Source organism: Patiria miniata, unplaced genomic scaffold (assembly GCF_015706575.1).
Source record: "Patiria miniata isolate m_02_andy unplaced genomic scaffold, ASM1570657v1 HiC_scaffold_6, whole genome shotgun sequence".
Lineage (NCBI taxonomy): Eukaryota > Metazoa > Echinodermata > Asteroidea > Valvatida > Asterinidae > Patiria > Patiria miniata.
This window is the reverse complement of record NW_024037073.1, coordinates 6647543-6668713: the sequence shown is the minus strand read 5'-3', so window position 1 is coordinate 6668713 and position 21171 is coordinate 6647543. Positions and strand designations below refer to the sequence as shown.

General features: G+C 39.3%; 1 protein-coding gene across 2 annotated transcripts in view; it reads left to right on the top strand.

Moving 5' to 3' along the window:
* LOC119742601 (E3 ubiquitin-protein ligase TRIM9-like) overlaps positions 1-21171 on the top strand; it is a 60894-nt gene that overhangs the window by 18768 nt on the left and 20955 nt on the right. The window contains exons 2-4 of one of the 2 annotated variants that reach the window (XM_038218714.1): positions 8678-8773; positions 12759-12851; positions 15901-15951. In XM_038218714.1, coding sequence (XP_038074642.1) covers positions 8678-8773; positions 12759-12851; positions 15901-15951 — 240 coding nt within the window. The remainder of the gene's footprint in view (positions 1-8677; positions 8774-12758; positions 12852-15900; positions 15952-21171) is intronic. The other variant, XM_038218715.1, reaches the window with a different exon arrangement.

Below are 21171 nucleotides of genomic sequence, written 5' to 3'. Positions count from 1 at the left end.
AATCTTAAGGCAGATGTACATGCATACGTCTGACTAACGTCAGAGTAATACCAGTCTGGCTCACGTGTGCATTTCCTGGCAATTTTGGTTACCATGGTTATTATACATGCATGAGGAGGATTAGTCATCTGCATTGTCATTTTCTTTGTTCTGTCACTGGACACAGGTGGAATGGGTATCACACACGGATACTGCATTGATACCTGCAGTGTGTACACATGTATCTGTAGGATAATGCATGACGCATAATTTTTTCCGAAATGAAAATTATATATAATTTTTTTTGCAAATTACGATCATAAATATACCTATAAAGTAAGCTCTCACACATTAGGCCAAACAGGTTCATGTGGGAAAAAGAAGTTTATTTGTTTTTTAGTTATATTTGTAGGTCGGTCTTTTATAGTTATGTTGTTTGAGGTCGGCAATTTTGCCGCAGAAAAATTCAGATACATGTAAGGTCGGGTTACTTCAGCAAACATACAATTTTTGTTTTTTGTCCTAAGGAAATTTTTATGAAAGCTTGGGTTTTTGTTCAAAATCATCATATTCACCATAACTACACTTAGGCCATCAGCCTGGGGGTTTGGTCAGTATAAAATCGGAGCTTACAATGTAAATGATAATAGTGTGCATGCGTAAGGTGTACTGCCCCTAGAGTGGTAACAAGCATTTTGATGGACATTTTGAAAAAAAGGGTGATAACGCCCAAAAAGCTGCCACCGCTGCAATGCTATCACATATTTTCCAACTCTGGAGGTGTATACCTTGCCAAAAATCACTTTAAATTGACAGATTATTCCCCTCATTTGATACCGGTGGCCAAAATTTTAACCGAGACTGATGGCCTAACTATAGTTTAAGTAAGGCTCATGGTATTTGTGTGATCAGAAAACATATAGTTATCTGCCTGTTCAACTCAATATCTGCCCAAACAATTCCTGTTTTATCAACACCGGGCTGTCAGACTCTAAATCTAAATAAAAAACCCTACCTCTCCTGGTGTTTAAAATCAAATTAAGGATCCTGTGCAGATTGTTCAATATTTATATTTGCAATTAGCCTGTGTACAGCAACCACTGTCGCAGTACAAACACCGTACGGTGCAATGGACGGAGAGTAACTCGCGCCATCTGAAATTGTAGCAGTGAGCGTCATGATAGGGATCGGAGACACCTTAATTTGTGAGTCATTTGCTGAAATGTGATCGCACAAGGGCGTCCTTTTTTTTTCTTCAGTGTGTTGGGAGCACGTTCAACAATTTATTATGCATGGAGCTCATGAAGCTCAGCCACACATGGAGGTGCCCTGAGGCAAAAAGGGGGAAAAAATCATCAGAGTTGTAATAGATTTTTCTGTCTTTTTTTAAATCAATATTTGATTTGGTTTTTATATCAGCCATGTCTTTAGCCAGAGGTGAATTTGATTTCCAATTTCCTACTGTAACACATAGAGAGGAATATCCAGCTTATAAAAGAAACTAGTTTTATTTAATTTAAAATTCCATTTTCTTTTTTATTCGCTGTCATTATATACAAGAATACTTGTAACTTCAATCTGGCTTCAGAGTTTATCTTTTAAGATGGCCCCTGGAGGGCACATTGTTTTTATTGTGCTCAATTTGAAAAGTAAAATATAAATAACAAACATATATAGAATTCAGATGGCTGATTTGCCAACGTGTCTTTGTAAAAATAAATCTAGCATTCACATTTGGTTAGGCCTACATGTATTAGTCCCTTGTTCAGATAATTTGTGGCTTTCCATAAATTCTGAGCTGTGTACATGTAATTACATGTACATTTAAAACATCAATAAAATACTTCTTATGAACCCTTTTATTTTGTGAAAGAAACCCTTTTGAAGCATTTGTTTAACATTGGGTATTTAGCAATTTCTTTCCTTACATTGATATTCATTGAAAATTTACCCTACTGGTACATGAATACCCAACAGTCAGAATTCTTACACTTATACAGTTCCTCGCAACTTAAATATTTTCTGGGTGAATATATAAAAAACAATAAACCCTTGATTAGCATAATTGCATAATGCGATTCAGCCTTATTACTCGATGACTGTATTACAGTTATTGAGATTTAACGACTTCGCACCGAATCCAATTTGACACTCTCCCTGTGCCTCGTTCAATAATCCCAGACTGCTAAAGGTATAATTCTCTCCGCTTACCCAAACCACACAAAAGGCGAAATCCAATTTCGCCATTGTCTGATGCATTTTCATTGGCTAAGCTGAGATAATGGAGAATAATAAGCATGAATATTCCGGGGTGTCTTGGGTTTATTCAATTTAATGGGTTGGGCACCTGTCTAGTAGAAGTCGGGCAAAAATCCATAGTATTGGGCCCAGGGCCGAGAGGTTGGTGTACTGCCCGCATACACAGATGTACATGTAGATGAAGTGGTTCGCTGTTGCTCGCAGCCTGAACTTAAAGCGGGCGGACTATTTTGGAATAATTCATAGGCGGTTCTTGGACCCTTTTGGTTCACTCCTTTCTTACACTGTACAACTCCTCTTTTGTCCACCTGGACAGTGTTGGCTTCTGTGTATCCATTTACATTAAGTGATTTGATATCACCTTGCAGGGTTGTGGTGTGAAAAAGACTGCATGTTACATGATCAGAATGTGATGTGTATGATGTATCCATGCTGTTATTGTTTACATACGCATTCTACATACCCCCCCCCCCCCCCCCCCCCCCCCGACCGACACCCAAAGGGATAACAACAGATCCTTTCAGTCCTGGGGAGTTGGGTCTTTTGTTGAAAACGGTCCTCTGTAGTAAGTTTGTGTGCTTAGTCTATGGGAGAGTGATTATTACAGGGACAAATGTCTGTACATGTTACATACATGTGCGTATTTGACAAAATAGGCATGAAGACTTCAGCTGATGAAAAGGATAATTTCTTCCTAGTGAAAACCTTTGCCTGATTTTAAAACAGCAGATGAATAAGACTTGGTGAAATGAGTAGAGATTTTGTTACATTTGTGTACTACAAATTATCATTTAGCCTTTATTTCCTTGGCTTGTTTTCCAACAAAACGGTTCTTGTCAGGACCACAGTTCTTTACAGAAAAGATAATCCATGGTGTACCCACGAAACCTATGTACCTTTCCACCATGAAAAACTACAAATCACATTTAAAGGGCCCATGCAATTTAATTTGATGTGATCTTTGAAAATGCACCTTTGTGTCCCATTTAACCTTATTATAATTTTCGTTTTGCCATTTTCAAGGGTATTTTGGTGGGTGTTTCAGTACACAGCAGTATAAAGAAAAGCAATGAGCAAACTTTTCTCATAAATGTTTCCAATGAGCAAAGTTTTGGGTTCACAATTTGAACAGAAAACCCCTAAACTGAACAGTGTCTTCCTGAAATGACATCACAGCAACAGCGCCCTTTGTTGTCGGGAAAATCATGGAAAATTTTTAAAGTTTAAGAAGTCCACTTCGCAATAAAATTAACCAAAAAGGTATGTCAAATAGTTTTCATACATATTCAAGAGGAGTAGAATGTTGCACACAATTTGTTCCTATTAAAGAAAAAGTCACCTCATGTACCCTTTAAGAACATGTAAAATAAGCTTATAAATGTTGTATCCATGTCGTTCATGTACACCAGTAGTTTCCACTATGTTAGAACTACGTGTACATTTGTAAATGTAGCGCAAGCAACTGCATCTGTGTGTTATGTAAATATCAAGCAATTGATGGAGAAACATCCTATATCATTAATCATGATGAAGAGTAAACGTCCGAGGACTCGGTTGTGGTATTGAGGTATCTTGTGTTCACCGTTGGCTAGCATCCTATACCCAGTGACATGGTGAGTGAATAGAACGATGCATCAGCCTGCCAGCCGGTTGACTGACACCGGCTCCACTCATTAAGGACCCCTCATGAGTGCGTATTAACGCTGCTGTCTTTCATATCAGTAGATCGTTGATCTTATTAAGGAAGCAGTAAATTGAAGATGATTTTCCAGGCTCCTTGCCACTCGAAGCGCAGACGTGCTGTCTAATCTTTGATTCTTTGTTGTGAGCATGTGTGGTGGCTGTTTCTTGTGTTTTCATTTGACTTTTATTTAATTACAAAACTTTCCCACGTTAATGATTGATATTCACATTTCCAGATTAGATACAACAAAGGAAGCTTATAAAATCACTGTCGTCAATTATGCGCAAATACCGTACTGTTGGTGCATTTGGAATCACAGCTTAGTGTCGTGTGGTGATCAAGTGTTTGAACTTGGTGCAAGAAAGTGTTCGGTTTATTTTCAATTTTAAGGTGGTTCCAATATTTCACAATTTTTAGAATGTAAAGTGCAACCATCTACCTTGATATTTGTCGTTTCAGAATATGTTCTGAAGAGAAAAAAACATAAGGGAATTGAGCGGAGCATCGGGTTGAGGATCACTCGATGTTGTTCAGTGTAAATGTACATTCCTTTGCTCTATGGTACATGTACAATGTACATGTACATTGTACTTGTAGCCTGGTGGATCGACGATCAACTTCTCTAATGTATCGCTGGGAGGGAAGATTAATTGAAAGCCTCCAAGTAGCACTTTTTGGTTGCCGAATGGCTTTTGAGAATTAACGAGACAGCAGCACTTTGAGCCCGGGCTTCCATCTCGAGTGTTCCCTGAGTGATGCGTTTTAATGTTTGGATATCTCAGGGTATTGTGATTGAACCGAAAATGGACAAATGCGTCTCCAAGGATCAAACTCAAAGCTGACGGCAAACTTCTCTCATTTCTTCTATTCTCCATGTAGACTAGTTTCTGGATGCTAAAGTACAATGTACCGTACGTGTGTTAGGGGAAATCCTGATGTATTTACCATCGAAGTTGTTTTGCTCCTCGTAGTTGTCTTGGTGAGGTACGGTACGTCTAAGTGACACAAGCTCTGTTGCTTCTGTGTAGCGATTCAGTCTCCCCCATGTCTTCCATTAGCTCAGTTCTCAGCCTAGGGGAAAAATTGTGCTTCAGGAATAAAAGTATAAATTGTTTAAAATCTTTGTCTCTCCCCTTTCAACACATACATATTGTTCTTTTGTCAGTATAGAACTTACTCGCTTCCAAATGATGTGATTTGATACCTGGGTCTTTATGCGTGTTAAATAAAATTTGCTTTCCCAATGCTCTTCAGAAATTCGATCATTTTCTGTAAATGTCTCTGCCAATTGTTTTGTTTGTTGTCTCATTGCTGGAAAAATAGCGATTCAGAAAAAGAATCTTTATTTTCGAGATGAAACTCGAAACCAGCAGCACGGGGAATGCAACTTGAATGTGGCAGTTAGGCCTACATGTAAGAAATGCTCGATGGCACTCAGGATACAAAATGTATATTCAAAAATTGTGTTCATACTCGTTTTTTTTCTAATTTAGCCTACAAATCTCTGTAAGTACAGTGAACACGGAACCATGTTGATATTAGTTTTTGTTTGTTGTGAGATGTTTAAAATTCGCAGCAGTTAGGCTCCACTTTGGCCCATACCATCATGTAAACTCTGTGGCCATAGACTACTGTAAATAATTGGCGATAAGCTAAACAAGTTGTGGGCTATAAATAAACAACTTGAAGATGGAATTCCCTCCCTATCTGAATATAATGACACCGGTGATCATCCAGCTCCATGGTTTAAAGGTATAACAACATTTGCTTTTGCTGTAATTTTCATAAATGGAAGGATTTGGGGGTTAGTACTTTATAGCAAATATTGTTACACTGACCGGTTTAAAGTTTTGCATTCATAGATGCTGGAAAAACCAAGACAAACAATCATGTTATTGTAGTCTGGATCCATGAGCAATTTATAGACGTTGGAGACGTTCACGGATGTGTAACCAAAATGTGGACTTATGTAACTAAATTTGGTAAATTGGGGACAGTATTTGAAAAAGTCAGTTTTTTCCAACGGTGGTCCGCCGACCATCAGTGGAAATTTTCTTGAAAATGACAGCACACCAGGTGCCATGATTTGATAGGATGCTTGATACTGTTATTCACTTACAGTCAAGTGAGGTATTTCATAACAATCTGGTAGTTTTGTTTTTTGATGTTTGCAAATGTTGTACATTAACTTTAGGCAAGACCAATTTGATGGGGGGGGGGGAGGGGGTTGACAACAAATTTACCAACACCTTATGACCATATTGGAGGCACTAATCAAAAGCCGATAATCTTGGATACTATCAGACAATAGATGGCTCTCTTCGTTGCATCGTATTTCCATCAGAATCTATGCAAGATTTAATTGACAGAACGATGATTTGGACGACTAAAAAAACAATCAATGGTGGTATCCCTCTCCTTTTGCCTCGCCCGTGGTTTAAAGGGAATATACATCATTTGCTTTTGCTGTAATTTTCAGAAATGGATGGAATTGGGGGGTTGGAAAGATAAAGCAAATATAGTTACACTGACTTTTTTGAGGTTTTGGGTTCGAAAATGCTATAAAAACCAAGAAAAACGATCATTTTCCTGTAGTCTGGTTCCCTGACTCCATATAAGAAAAAACAGAGCAGTTTACATACATTGGGGAATTGTAAGGTCAGGGAACCAGTCTAGCTGGCTCGTACCCGTTCATAAGTTTGTAATCGATTGCAAACAAGTGCGATGGTCAATTGGGGCCAGTATTTGAAAAAAAAAGCCAGTTGTTTCCAACGCTGATCGGCCGATCAGCGTTGGAAATTGATACAAAAATACCACTTTTCTTGAAAATGACAGTATACCAGGTGCCATGATTTTACAGGATGCTTAACACTGTCATTCACTAACAGTCCAGCAAGGTATTTCAAAATGATTTGGTAGATTTATTTTTTGATGTTTGCAAATGTTGTATTTTCCCTTTAAGCACTTTGGTTGAAACAAGTTCTTTAACCTGGGACCTTGGTTGAAACCATGATTAGAAGGATGGATAAGGTCAGAACAATTGTAATATAAACCATTGCAAAATGCAGTAGTGGCAATTGAAATGACCGGCTAGCTTCTTTGAGAACAAATGCCTATGTGCTGAGAGAATGGGACTGGCAGGAAATTAAAAAGTGAGGACAAATTTGTGACCGCCACTGTAACAAATATTAACTCGGTATCTTGTTTCACGAAAATGATGCGCGGATCTGTTTATGTACACTTCATGCACTTGTATACGCGTACTGTTCTCATACGTGTAAATCACCACATAACCACAACAAAATTGACAATAAGTCATTGTGAATACTTTTGAGGTTTTTTTCTTTCATTTAATCCAATCAAATGCTGTACAGTCAAAGAGCTTACATGTACATGGACTGTATATTATTGAACATGTGTGAACAAAATGTAAAATCTGAGTAATGATTCTTGTGACGCAGAAACATTCTGTTCTTAGTAAGGCCGAATAAAAAAAAAACATGTTTCTCGTCCGGGTTTTCGGGAAAAAAAGGAGGAAGCAGGGCTTTTTATTTTTTATTTGTTTCAAGATGGCCGCCATTTAAAAATTTCCTGCAATTGTTGGTGTTTCCACTGTTCAAAGACACTTTTAAAATGAAAGATAAGTTGGACAAGAGAACTGAACATATTTACAGTGTCATTTAGACTTGTATTGGTCTACAATTTATTTTCCGATGAATTTGTGGACTTTTTCGGTGTTTTTTTACTGCATTTTTCAAAAATAAAAAATAATTAAAAAAATCCAGGCGGCCTCCAAAAAGGAAGCGGGCGGGGACGAGAAACATGGTTTTTTTTTTCTTCGCCTAATAATCTACTTCTGAAATCAGAAGGCTTCTGAAGCCTTCTGATTTCAGAAGTAGGCCTTATTAGTAACCTTTTTTGGAGCTGGTTTTTGTTTAACTTTACACTTGTACAGCAACCACCAAAGATAAATGCTGGAAGGTTATGTTGATAGTTGCAGTGACAAGTTTCTTTATCTTTAACACATGTTCTGTCCTGGTAAGGTAACTTTCCTCATAGAGCAAGGAACTGCACTCACATTGTTCTTGTTGACAATTCCTTCACAGTATGGGGTCCAATTAGTGACACCCACTTGTTGCTGGACACATCCTGGGGCTTTTGTCTTTGCAAATGATTTACTGCAGGTGGTAGACACCAATTCTCTTTTCATCCAAGATTCTGCTTATACATTTGTTGTTGAAAAATTGCCTGATTAGAAATAGTGTGTGCGTACCAGTACATGTACTGTACACGTACATGTATAGTGTCAGTCAAAAAGAATGTGACCAAGTTACAATGTAGAAACAAAAATCAAAAAAGATATGTGGCTCACTGCATTTGATTAAAATAACACAGGAATAAAGTACATTTTATTGACTATTAATAATTACATTTTCACTTTATTTGCATACTCCATTCACATTTTCTGTTCCACCACTGATCAGTTACTAATATGCATTGATGAATACTCTTTAAATGCATTGAACAAAAACTTGGAAAGGAAAACAGAAAAAAACTCACCGTTCACATTTCAGAAAAGGACTTGATTCATTCTTAATGCAAAACACAAAGTCTGACGGTATACAATGTAGGAATAATGTTTCAGTCTTGACTCAAATTTGGAATTTAAAGTAATTAGTAATTAAAAAAATTCCTCCAAATATTTTCTAGTATTGTAATTAACCGGTATTTCTGTTTTCCTTTTTTTTTCTCCAGGCGGAGCTTTCACAGACTCTGACATCGTTGACAGAGAAAGCGAGACAAGCCAAGGATTTTCTAGTCCATCTTAAAGATAAGGTCAACCAAGTCCAGGTAAAGAGCGTTTCCCTTGAATCAGTGTAATTGACCATGATACATGTCACCTTACATTTTTCAAATTCAGCAATGTGCATGTCTCCACTATTTTGCACTATTCATTGAACATACTGTGGTATTTTCCTTGGGGAATCCCTCTCATAAAAAGCAACTGCAAATTTGCACGACTCGATTTGCAGAGCAAAGCCATTGCAAGCTGTACAATTTGGAAAAGTTACCCTTAAGAGCTTTTCACACTATCGCTTGCCTGTTGAAATCAACACAGGTCTGCCTTAAGGTAGTCTTGGTGCAAGTCGCTCTTAGCGGGGTAGTTTATGATAGACGGTACAGCCTTTGTACCGCGCAGCAGCATGTTCCCATTCACAAACTTGACTCGGCCGACGCACCGCACGTAAAGAACGTCTTGGGAATTTCGCATTGCAACAGGGTGTAACTTAATATGCAAAATAGCAGCACATGCCCCATGGTGGAAACAAATGAGCTGTTCTTAAAGCCATTAGTCAAGCAACGTACCGTACGGCACTCGGCGCTAACCGGTTGACCGATTCAGTCGAATCGTGGCCACGTCCAAATTGATGAGTACTGATTTTTAGCCTTCCAAGGCCCAGGTTCTTTGCTGCCAAATTACAGAAACCAGACATGCTTACGTCACGCACGCATGCAAATGCACACACAAATCTGCTTGGAATTTCCCGAGCAGAAATACAAAATTCCCAAGACGTCCTTTCGGACTGTTGCCGTGTGTGTTAAGGGCGCCCGCTTCAAGAATCGCTGCACAGTTCAATAAACTATGCGCGCTAAATATCGCACCACTACTTGGACGTTTTGGAACCAATACTAGCCTATAGGCAGAACTAGGCAGTGTTGTAACTAAGTCATTTTATCACAAGTCAAAATTATTCCAGTGCAATTGCCCAACCTGAAACCTACGTTTATAGGTGAACATGCAAAGATTTGTCATGTGGTTTGCAGCAAAACTTTACAAACTAAGTTGGTTTTTTTTGTAATGTCGGTTACGGTTAACCGTAACCGCAAAAGATACGGTTACACGGATAATTTTAAAACCGCAAACTTGCAGGCTTATGAACACCTCAGTCATGTGACTGCTGTAAATGGAAGGTCCAGTATGTAGTACTCAGTACAATGTAGACCATTGAGGCTGACTCCCAGCCTCTCTGCAAATTGAATTGAACCTGTGAAGGCACATCCAGCTGTCAATTCGGCCGTCTGAGTGTGTCATCTGGTAAATGGATGAAGTTATCAAGTGCACCTGTATAGGAATAACTACTAAGCTCAGAGCATAGTTGCATTAGGCAAAGAAAGTTTTGAAGTTTCCTGGAACATGGGCCACAATCTCTGGGAACGGGGAGGAGGGGAGACATTTCCCGTCACGTTCCTACGTCCTTGCAGGACTCGGGATGTGTGACTGTAAATCGGTCCATTTGGGGTAAGCAAGTCGTTCGCAGGGGCCTAGCTAATGTTGTGATAACATGGGCATTAACGTTAACGTGAATGGAAACATTCCCCTGTTCATTAAGAATTTTATTCCCTGTCAGTAAATATCATTGATCATACATGTAGAGCTATTTTAAATGACTAAGGCGCTGACTCGATGTACAAAGTGATGCCTGCTGGGAGCATCCATGTTTGTGCACAAACTTTGAACGGCTATAATCTGCATTTGTATTCTATACAGGTGCGTTATCGAAGCTGATACGCCCAAAACCGAAACGCACGATCAGCAAATGAGCGTTTCATTTTGCTCTGGGCAAACAACACAGGCGTGCTTGTAGCTGCTGCAGACGATTTTTGCCTAAATGTTTTTTCAACCGTCATGACGTGCTTAAGTTGTTTGCGTACTGGCATGTTGTTCTTGCGCGTTGCATTCAGAATACACTTTCAAAACTCACTCCATCTTATTTCATTATGTTCTACAAACACGCACATGAATTCAACATGTCTGCACACAGGACGTCTTTAAAGTATCTCCGCGCGTAGGAATGAGGAGTTAGCAGTCTAGTAATTGAATACATGGCTCTTTGGTTATGTATACACTGTACATCTATAGGAATCTACTGGACCATGACATTGACACCTAAATGGCGACAGGCTTCCTATCACTCACAGTCATGGTGTAAACCTTGCTCATATGGCAACAGCATGAAGATGCTGTTCAAGACTTACAGTCTTAGATGTTAAAACTAACTTAAAGCCTAAATTGACATAATGCCTGAAATACACCCTGGTTCCTTGCTCTAGCTGTAACATTAGTAGTACCCTGTGTGGTACCTTACCCTTTAATATGATCCTGGCTCGAATTCTTGTCATGAGTTAGCTGCTTAAGATTGGGAATACGGGTTTTGTCCCTGAGGTACTGAACATGTAGGCTAGGGCTGAGCCAAATATTTGAATAGCCAATATTTTTTCTATTCAAATATCCCCCAAAAAATGTGAATAGTCTCAAGGAGATGGCAAACATCCACAAGTTTATTTGAATAAGTTGTGCAGTTTTATTGTCTGTCGAATACCATACTTTTGTCAAAAGCCACCTTACATGCGAGATTTAAGAGCCTCCTCAAGGAATAATTGCTCAAATTTCTTACTTTAAATTCCTACTCTCTCATTCATGATGTACTTTATATCAATAAGCTCTTTGTCAGTTTTCAACAATTGGAGACACACGCAAATCCTGGTGGACAGCCAGTTTAGGCTCGCACGTGTAAAACTTGATCAGCACATTTCGCATACAATGTATATTTGATTAAGTTAGGATTAATCAAATACTAAATTATATGAAAATGCACAGCACTATTGTAGGTAAACTTATAATTATCATAGTAGGGTATGGTCCTATTTTTGTCCGTCATCCTACATGTACATTGGCATCATGACATGACATCAGTGCCTACATGTACAATGTACATAGTGAGATTGTAATTGTCCATATAGTCACATGGCCAGAGTGTCAATCCATCTAAATCATTCACCAGAATTCTACCCCACGCGTTCACTTGACGGCCATAAATTGTTAAACCATCGAACCGTCCCATTCGCTCCCCAAATTGTGTGCACAAGAAATTTACGGAATTAATTTGACGGAGTGGACGCAGAAAGTGCAAGCTGGGGCCTCGCGCAAACGGCGTTCAAAGTGCATTTACCCATAATACTGAGATGGATTGGTGGGGCTTTCGTGCCGTAGATACCAGTACGTTGGGTACACAGTGAAAGGATTTTTTTTTGTCTGCTCTGGTTCCATTGGTAGCTTTATACACGAGGGACGTGGTTGACTCATTATAGTCATCAGTGTGTGACAGTCAAGAAACGGAATTATTACGAGGTTGACATTAAGCTGCTAGGATGCAGACATTTTTATATTGACGGTGGTTTTAATTAATTTCTTCCATCCTTTCAATTCTATATAATTGCTTGAATGAGTTTTTAGTAATTTCACATGATTAGAAAATAATGTGATTTACCTAGATGGGGACAGCTTGATGGTGCAGTGACATTTAGTACAAACAGAGAGAAAAGGCCACAGAAATTGGACTTACCAAGGTCCTGCCATTGTTTTTTGGCAGTTATAATTTTTTTATTCCATTTTTTTTTTCAGGGGAACTCTTTCTTAATTTTAAAAAAAAATGGGTTTTTTTTCTTTAAAGTTTTTGATTGTTTGTTTGTTTGCTTAGTTTTATGTGCTATTTCGTATCATTAATTGGGCCAAAACAAAAAATTGTTCTGCTTCCGGTTTCCCTACCTACCCTAATTTTTTTAGGGGCAAAATGAGGGGGAAAACCAGAAAACAGTCAATCCTTTTACCATTGGCAACACGTAGACGCCTCCATATGATTGTGCACAAAAAAAGTGCACAAAAAAAATCCCTTCCCACCTACCCTATTTTCAAATGCCATGTAATCGGAGGCAGTTTTTTTTTTTTTTTTTTTTTGCCTTATATTCATAATTTGGTGATTCTCTCCTTTGGCAGGAGTGCACGGTGGAGTTCGAAGCCAGTCTGGTGGCCAAGTTTGACGAGCTGATCGAAGCACTGAAGAAACGAAAGGAGATGCTGATTCGTCAGGTGAGGGGCGGAGACAACTGAACAAAGGGAAGGGGGCACGTGTAATTGGGCTGTAAATGTTTAATATACATGTATGTTTTGTTTTCATTGCCCAATTTGGTCCGTATCATACTTCATGGGGTCTGTTCATGTTGTCGGTGTGGTTTGAGATGTCACGTCAATTTTTGTGTTTGTCAGCTGTCATTATAGTGTGTTGTCTGATTCAGTGTCGTGCTGTTGCCAGCACCCGTGTGTGTCTTGAACTATTGTTTGTTTTTTGAGGTGTTTTTTCAATTCAATTCAAATTTATACGTACTGCTTATTTTATTCGGGAAAAAATCAGAAATTTAGGTTTTTAAGGGTGACTTAACATTCAACAAGTAGAAAGTATTAATTTAATCTACAGAGACACTGAATTCACATTTTTAATATTACCACCATCATTGCAGTACACATGTCATTGCAGTGTCTGCAATTATTTGGCAATGTATTCCACAGATTGGCAAGCAGCCTTGCTTCACCCTGACCTTCTGTAACCTTTAACCCTAGAGACATAAAGAACTGCTCTCCACCACTCCTTAAACAGAAATCCATAGCCTAAGCACTTTATTCTGTCCAAGGATTTTGGCTGAGTATAGCTGATTCCAAGTAGCTGTCCCAAGTAGAATTTTATTCTAACTTCTAAGAATACTCTTTAAATACATGTATTCTCTGGACATTTGTAAACCCCCCCCCCCACTACATTTGAACAGTGTGCTTTGAGATTCCCCAGTTTGCATTTATATTATTTTTCATGGTAAAACGTACAGAAATACTGTAGGAATAAATGTTTATGCACACTTGTTTACATGTATTTGTAAACAGAAAGGCTCCCCTCACAAATTGTGGCATAAACTAATGGTGATGGGACTTCATGGGAGTGCTGGTTGAAGTCTTGGTTCAAGACTTGGTTTTATTCCCATAATACAGCAAGTCCCTGACAAGCATTGTAAAGCTGCTGTGGTAAAGCCAAGCCATGCTATCAACCAGATAAATCAAATCATGCAGTTTTTGGAACTTTGGCAGCGCTACCCAAGAAGTTCCCAGAATACCTCAATACAGCACGCATAAGGTATATGCTCAGAATTTTCTGGGTAGCACTGCCGAAATTCCCAAGGCTGGATGTGATTCATCTTGTCGATAGTGCTGCTATTGCAGCCTTTATTCGAAAATTTTTCAGTGGGTATATTTTTTAAGAGTTTGATTTAATTTTTAAGTGTTCACCCCTCCCCCCAAAAAAATCATGTCTGATGCCACCCCCCTATCCCATCCCCTGCAAGTTGGACCCCTAAAATATGCTAGCATGTCAGCACTGAATCTGAATTTTTCCCCTTTGAACATGAACAAGAGAAAGATCCACTTTCCTTTCTATCTTCAGAAAGGTGCCCTATGTTCATGCACATTGCATTATCCAGTATTTTACAGTAAACATCGATAATAACCCACTGTTGGCCCTCGGCTAATTGTCATATGTCGTGCTGACATATTTAGGCCTGTGATCCAGAAAACCGTAAGATTGATGCGATTTTATCATGCAGCACACTGAGCACAGCTACTCAAAATGTCAACAGTCAGTGGACACGTTGTAAATATGCCATTTTAGTGCCTGGAAAAAATCTTGGGTGAAGGGCTGCATGTACACTACTTGTAAAAGCGTAAATAAGCTGATATACGTGTACATGTAGGGCTCTGCATTGGAATTGGGTACCCGAGTACCCGACCCTTGATGTCAGGAAACCAGTTCCAGATTATGGGATTGGGTACCCGTAACCAACTTTACAAATTGCTTAGTAACTTCTCATACAATGAAAAAGAAAGGTCTTAATTGAATGCTATTTGAGGGAAATTTTCAAAATGAAAACCAGGCTACATGGGACAACAAAACATGTTTCACAATAAACGTATGACACTCACGAAAGATGCGAATTACACCATAAAGCTACACAGATGAAGCTCACTGTACACACTTGTATCTTGCTGTGTTGAAGCACCAATGTATTAGTTTTATCGTGCGGACCTTTATGAACAATCTGAACGGAAATTTCCAAGATGTTAATTTTGTGGTTGGGTTTCTTTAACGGGTACCGGTTTTTTCAGTTGGGTACCAGTTCCCGTACTACCCATAAATGCATGCCCCTAATAGTAATATCCACATACACGTAGGTTTTGGGCCGATTACAATTCTGATGCCACACCAGCATACCGGTAAATGCACTTTTTTACTTCAACAGATCTGTGACAAATTCTGATTAAAAATAGAGAAATAATAACAGTCACTGTTATTGTCTTTGGACTTATCATAAAATTAATATTGAAAGTGCTAGTCTTTCAACTCTGTGAGGAAATCCTCGTCATGAGAAGCTAATTTTAGGCTTGCTTTCTTTGGGTTTTTTATTAAAGTGAAAAAAAAATTTTCTTTCAGCAGGATTATGACTTATGACTGGATCACTTTAAGTAAACTTGAATACTTGATAGTGATTGGTCACTTCCTAGCGACAGCAGCATTACATCTTGTGTAGCATGATGGCCTTTCATCATGTGGCATTTTGCTACCCCTACCCTCGTAAACTAAAAGAAAAAAAAGCACGTAGATGCATCGCTTATGTTCAAACAGGATCGTCATGTATACTTTGTCTGTCAAGATTGTTTGAAGATAAATTCGTCATCCCACTTGAGATTGGGGAACACAGAAGATGCAGCGTGTCTGTTTCAAGTCGTGCTGCTTGGGCTTCAGCTTTTTTTTGAAAATTGAGACAGATGCACGACATATTTCCCATGTCCCTTCACTCCCACTCACAGGACAACATTGTCAGTGCAAAAATGCATTACTCATGTAAATGTAGTAACTTGTGCACAAATTTGTAACTGACCGATGAAATTTACAGTTGCTCGTAAACCTTGCCCATCCCCCGAGTAATCCATTATCGTCCCTCATGATTCCAAACATTTTTTTGCCAGAGCAACTTCACTCACTAACATCTTCATCTTCATCATCTTACTCCTACCCTCCTTCCCTGGTAAATGATTGCAGGCGTCGGAAATCAGAAAGAACACCGCCCAAGCAGAGGCCTTTAGAAACGTGGTACGTCTTGCTGTTTTGGGAGGTTTTTGTTATCCAGTTACTGACTCGGTACCTAAAGTCACAGACTCGGTGAGATGCGTAATTGATTAGTTCATCCTTAGTGGCATCTGGCCTACCTTAAATACATTTAAAATTTAGCAATCAGACCAAGCAGTGGCAAGGAAGCTCTAAGGCAATGGTTTTTCCCAGACTATTTTGGGTGCTGGTGCCCGAGCAACAAGAAGAAATTTGCACCCCGCTCTCGTGGGCTTGTGCATGTGTTTCTGATAATCAATACAAACAGCAAATATACAGCATTTATGCAGCCAATTGTTATATTTTGTCAGGTAAGGAAAACCATACCCCAAGGTATCCTTAGAATTTTAAGCAATTCCATCATTTCCTCTGCAAATAAAGATGAGAGCAGAAACGAAAGAAAGCAGAAAAGAAAACAAATTGTTTTATTTCAAGTTTGCATGTTCCTGGCGGAGGGAGCATTAATTACAGCAGGCCCATCTTGAGCTGAAAGAAAACCATACAAAATGTTATGTCTGTTACTGTAGATTGTTCTTTGCTTTTGCCCCCCGAAAAATAATAAATTGTTGTGCAAAGTCTTTACTCATAACGTCACAAAATCAGGAGGATACATCCTTTAGAGGGCCAATTAGAGATCTTGTATTCAAAGATACTGAAGGCATCTGACAATCATTGCTGCATTCATCCATCCTTTGTGCAAAATTTAATTGCTTCTCTCTCATCTCACTGGCAATCCCCAAGCGCTTGCCATCTAGCACAAAGAATGCACTTGTGACTTTAGACCAGTGTTAGTTGTAGACTAGCCAAGTTCTAAAAGCAAGGTTCACTGACACTTGAATTGGCTGATTCTTGACGGGGAGCCTTTAGACTTTTTTCAAACAAGTACATTTTTAAAATAGGAAGAAACTAGACGACCATTTGCTGCAAACATTACAATTTACAGGCTTATTAATATCCAATGTCCCATTTTGTCACTGCAAACTTACACCTACATGCATGGGTCCTTGCTCTATGGTTTGACTTGCCAGACAGACCTTCCAATCCTCATCTTAAAGCCCGGTTCATACTTCACGCGAAAGTAAGTGCGAAGCGAAATTCATATCGTCAGCAATGGTGGGCGCGCTCGAACGTATTGTTGACGTCACAAATTTCGCTTGGCATTCGCTTTCGCGTGAAGTAGGAACAGGGCTTAAGTGTCGGCCATTCACTAACAAGCTTGACTTTAAAATTCAAGATTGGCTCGGTGACTGACAGCCGCTGCTTGGTTATGTAGCCATATCACACATCCTCGATGACCCAAGAATAAGAATGATTTATGAAGATGGTGACAGCAAGTTTCACCAGACATCTCACCAGTCTGATGACTTAGTCTGCCCGAGTTAACTGGAAAACCTTTCTTTGACGTTTTGTCCGAACTGTTGAACTCGGCACGGTTACTTTATTTTTCAGTTCATTAACTAGCGAATGTTTATTTGTACATTCCTGGTGGATATTTATTTTATTGGCAGATTTCTTTTGGCCTGTCCTTAGTATCGAGTCAAGGTTCTTGAAATTATTTTCTGGTGTCTTGTTGAATACTGCATGATGTTGTGTACATTTTTTTTTCTGGTTCATAGTGGGGTAACTGTACACTTTTGGAGAATGTGTTTATGTACCGGTACACACATGTACATGTACTTGAATATTTTCTCACTGAGAATTAAAATAGTCGTTTGCATGCATGCTACATGTACCGTATGTGTTCCTTTTTATTTGGAGTTCATTTAAAAACATGTTAAATTTGGTTGTGTATTTTTTGTTACATGTATTCAAGTGGTTTGGTTCCTATGTTGAAATGTGCCCGTATGTGTGTTTTGGCATGTTTTTCGCAGAAACTTGAACAAAACATCATTAATGCATGTACTAACATACGTGTACAGTATCAAGTGGCTTTTTCTTTATATTATTTAAATTAATGGAAAATTTTAGGAAAACTTGGGTTAAAATTTGTTGAGGTTTTTTTTCCTGACCTGCGATAATGTGCGTACTGTAATCCAAAGTACACATTGGTTTCATTTTAGCCTAACTCAGGAAAAAGGACCAGGAGAGATGAAAAGTGTTTGGATTTTCCTCGTGTGGAGATGTTATGTAAAGTATTTTACCCAAATACGGGTTCTTTGGCAAGAAAGTGTACTTTCAAAAGCAGCCCTGACTGTTCAGGACGGAGGCTTAACCCAGTAGACTACCATTGCATGGCAATATCCCAGCTTAGTATTATGGCAGCTTTAAGCAGGTCAGCAGGGTCAGAGGGTAAGGTTTGGATCGCTTGGTCTGTTGGGGAGCTCAACTCGTCATGATGTCAAGAAGCCTGTCCAAACACGAGATGCTGAAGGGATGATAAGGAGTGAAGGGATGCAGGTGCAGTCAGGCCAAGACAGCTTGGAGTGAGGAGTTAAGAGGTGAAGGGGTCTAGAGGAGTTGTCAGCAAGTCTACCATGGGCAAGGGTAGATCCAGGGGAAGTGGAGGCTCCCCCCCCCCCACCCCGCTTCCGACTAACCAATGTTAATTAGTAGATAAGTGGGGGGGGGATCATTAAGTTCCCTGGATAACACCATCACTCAGTATTCGCTGAGAAAGTGTGACATCACCTCCTCCCTGGGTCATCAGGCTCACTTCCTTATAATAGCTCACGCACAGCAATACTGAAATTTGTATCCTTGTGGAGACATTTCTTTGTTCTCATGTAGTAAAATGTTTGAAAGTGAAGTTTGAAAATGCTCTTATTTTAACCAGAATTAATTTCCTTGGCTGAAATTCGGACTTTATATCCCTTTCCTATAACTCTTCCATTTGCGACAAATCAACCCACCTTGGAAATTCCTAGTTTTTGAGTAAAATCCATATATCTATTTCGTGAAAACCTTGTGGAGACGGTATTCATCTATAGAAATTGCCCTGTGGAGACGTACATGTATACAATCTTTTTCTTCCCTATTGTGTGCACGTCTCCAGAGGGCACGGTGTATCAGATCATTCCGTTAACGATGTATTACATGTATGTTTGACTCGGGCAATATAATCTTCAGGAACACAAGCTTTTGACTGTCTTATCTGTGAAAGTCTGAATGGGTATCAGTGGCAGACAGCAATTATAGGCAGGCCTTTCACAAGTTGAAACCTGACCCCCCAAAAATGGGCTGTGTACATGTCTACTAAAATGAGGTTGATTCTGATAGATTTGGGGGTTTCTGTTTTCTAGACATGGGACAGAATACTCGGGAGAGAGCTGAAGAAGAAACCACATAATATTAACCTCATTCTAGTATCCATTGCAAAGCATTTGACTTCAACGTGTACTGACATCCATGTATTATTATTGTACAATGATTCTTTGAGACATGGGCGATGAAAAGTAAATCAGTTGTCCAGAAAGATCTGCTCTGTTACTGGAATTTGTTGGTCCGTACCATTTGTTTGCAATGCAAATGAAACGTACGGCAGTGGTGTGAAATTGGTAGTAATGGTGTGAAATTGGGTAGTAATGGTGCAAGATCAGTGTTCGCTGGCAGGTTTAATATCCCAGTGTTGAACAGGTTGCATTGCCTGGCAGGTCGACCCTTCTCACAGAGTCATGTGACTGGCTCCCCAGCCTTCGATTGCCTGACAGTCACCTGTCCACTAGTCTGATGTCAGTTCCTTTAGACCCTAATCTCTGGGAAAATCTCCAGCCCCGCTGACAGGCTGCCTGTCAAAACATGGTCCAAACACCTCAGCAGGTAATACAAGCTGAGATGTGGACGGAACCGGAGACGGCAAGACAACAAAGCCAAGTGCAGGTTGGCAAAACTGATGTGTGCTGCACTCATTGGAAGTTTGGTTCTCTCACACAAATTACCACTGCTTTTGGGTGACCTGGTGTAGAAAACATAATAATCCCAGCTTAGTTAAAGGTAGAGTATATCATTTGCAGCTATCCAAAAAGTAACTGACAAAATTATTGTTGAAAAGCATACTTGGTTGAAAGATAGTAATGGCACTAAACTCCCTGTGAAATTATTCTTTCTGGCATGCTGTCATTTTGAAGAAAACAATAAAAGAAGGTCATTTCCAAAGATGAGCAGTGAATGGGTGCGTGCAAGCGTGACATGATGCACACATGCACGTGCAGTTGCTATAATTTGTCAGTTCAGTGTGTGACGTCGCATAGCTGCAATTGACTAATGAGAACGTGTCCCAAACACTGATTTCGGGGGCAATTCAAAACATGACTCAGCAACTTTTTTAATTGAAACTGAGATACTACAATATTGTTTTCTCGGAATATACCGCATTCACTGAGCTAAAACTTCATCAAGTTAATTGTTGAGCACCCTTCTTAGAGGCTTCTTTAGATTTTGAGCACTTTTGTTGCTTCAAATGAAAAAAAATGCACAAATGACAAATGATATACTCTACCTTTAAATCATCCCTCGCTTCTGTGAATTTCTTAGCTGCGATTCTTTAATACGATCCCTCCTGCTTTTTCCAGAATTGTAACTGAACAAAATTGGGACAAATTTAAAAACATAAAGCCACTGGACTGTACATGTACATGTACAACACCCCGAATGCATCAAAATACTACAAAACAAGGCGTTATATTTTGGGATGGTGTAGTTAGTTTTTTAAATACATGAACATTAAAACGAAAACAACTTGCAACCAAAGGCAGATGTTTTAGATGTACATGTACCCGAAGTACAGGGGACGTAGATTCAGTTGGGGATACAGTGGAAGGTCACTATACCGAACACTGCTGTACCAAACATTCGGCTATACCAAACATCATCCTTGGCTCCCAATTTTTGTGTATAACGTACCGAACTTTGTTGTTGAAAAATGTCAACAGAAGAGCGACAACTGGCTAATACTTCCCCAAGGAACAGAAAGGAAAAGCCACCTGTGTAAGCTCAAAAATTATGGAATTACAAAAAAAAGAGTCAAAGTCGTCTTTCAGTAACTACCAAGGTGTACAGGGTGAAGTTCTGCTTACGGAATTGAAAAGATGAATGGATGAGTTTGGCCCATCAGCGCATGGTTTTTAAATGCCACTACACTATAACAATGGTAAAAAGAGGGCGCCACTAATGTGTGAAAAACCACAAGCTGGTAAGTATCGGCTCAAAATCGCTATACTGAATGATCGCTATTATGAACAATTTCTGTGGATCTCGCGATGTTCGTTA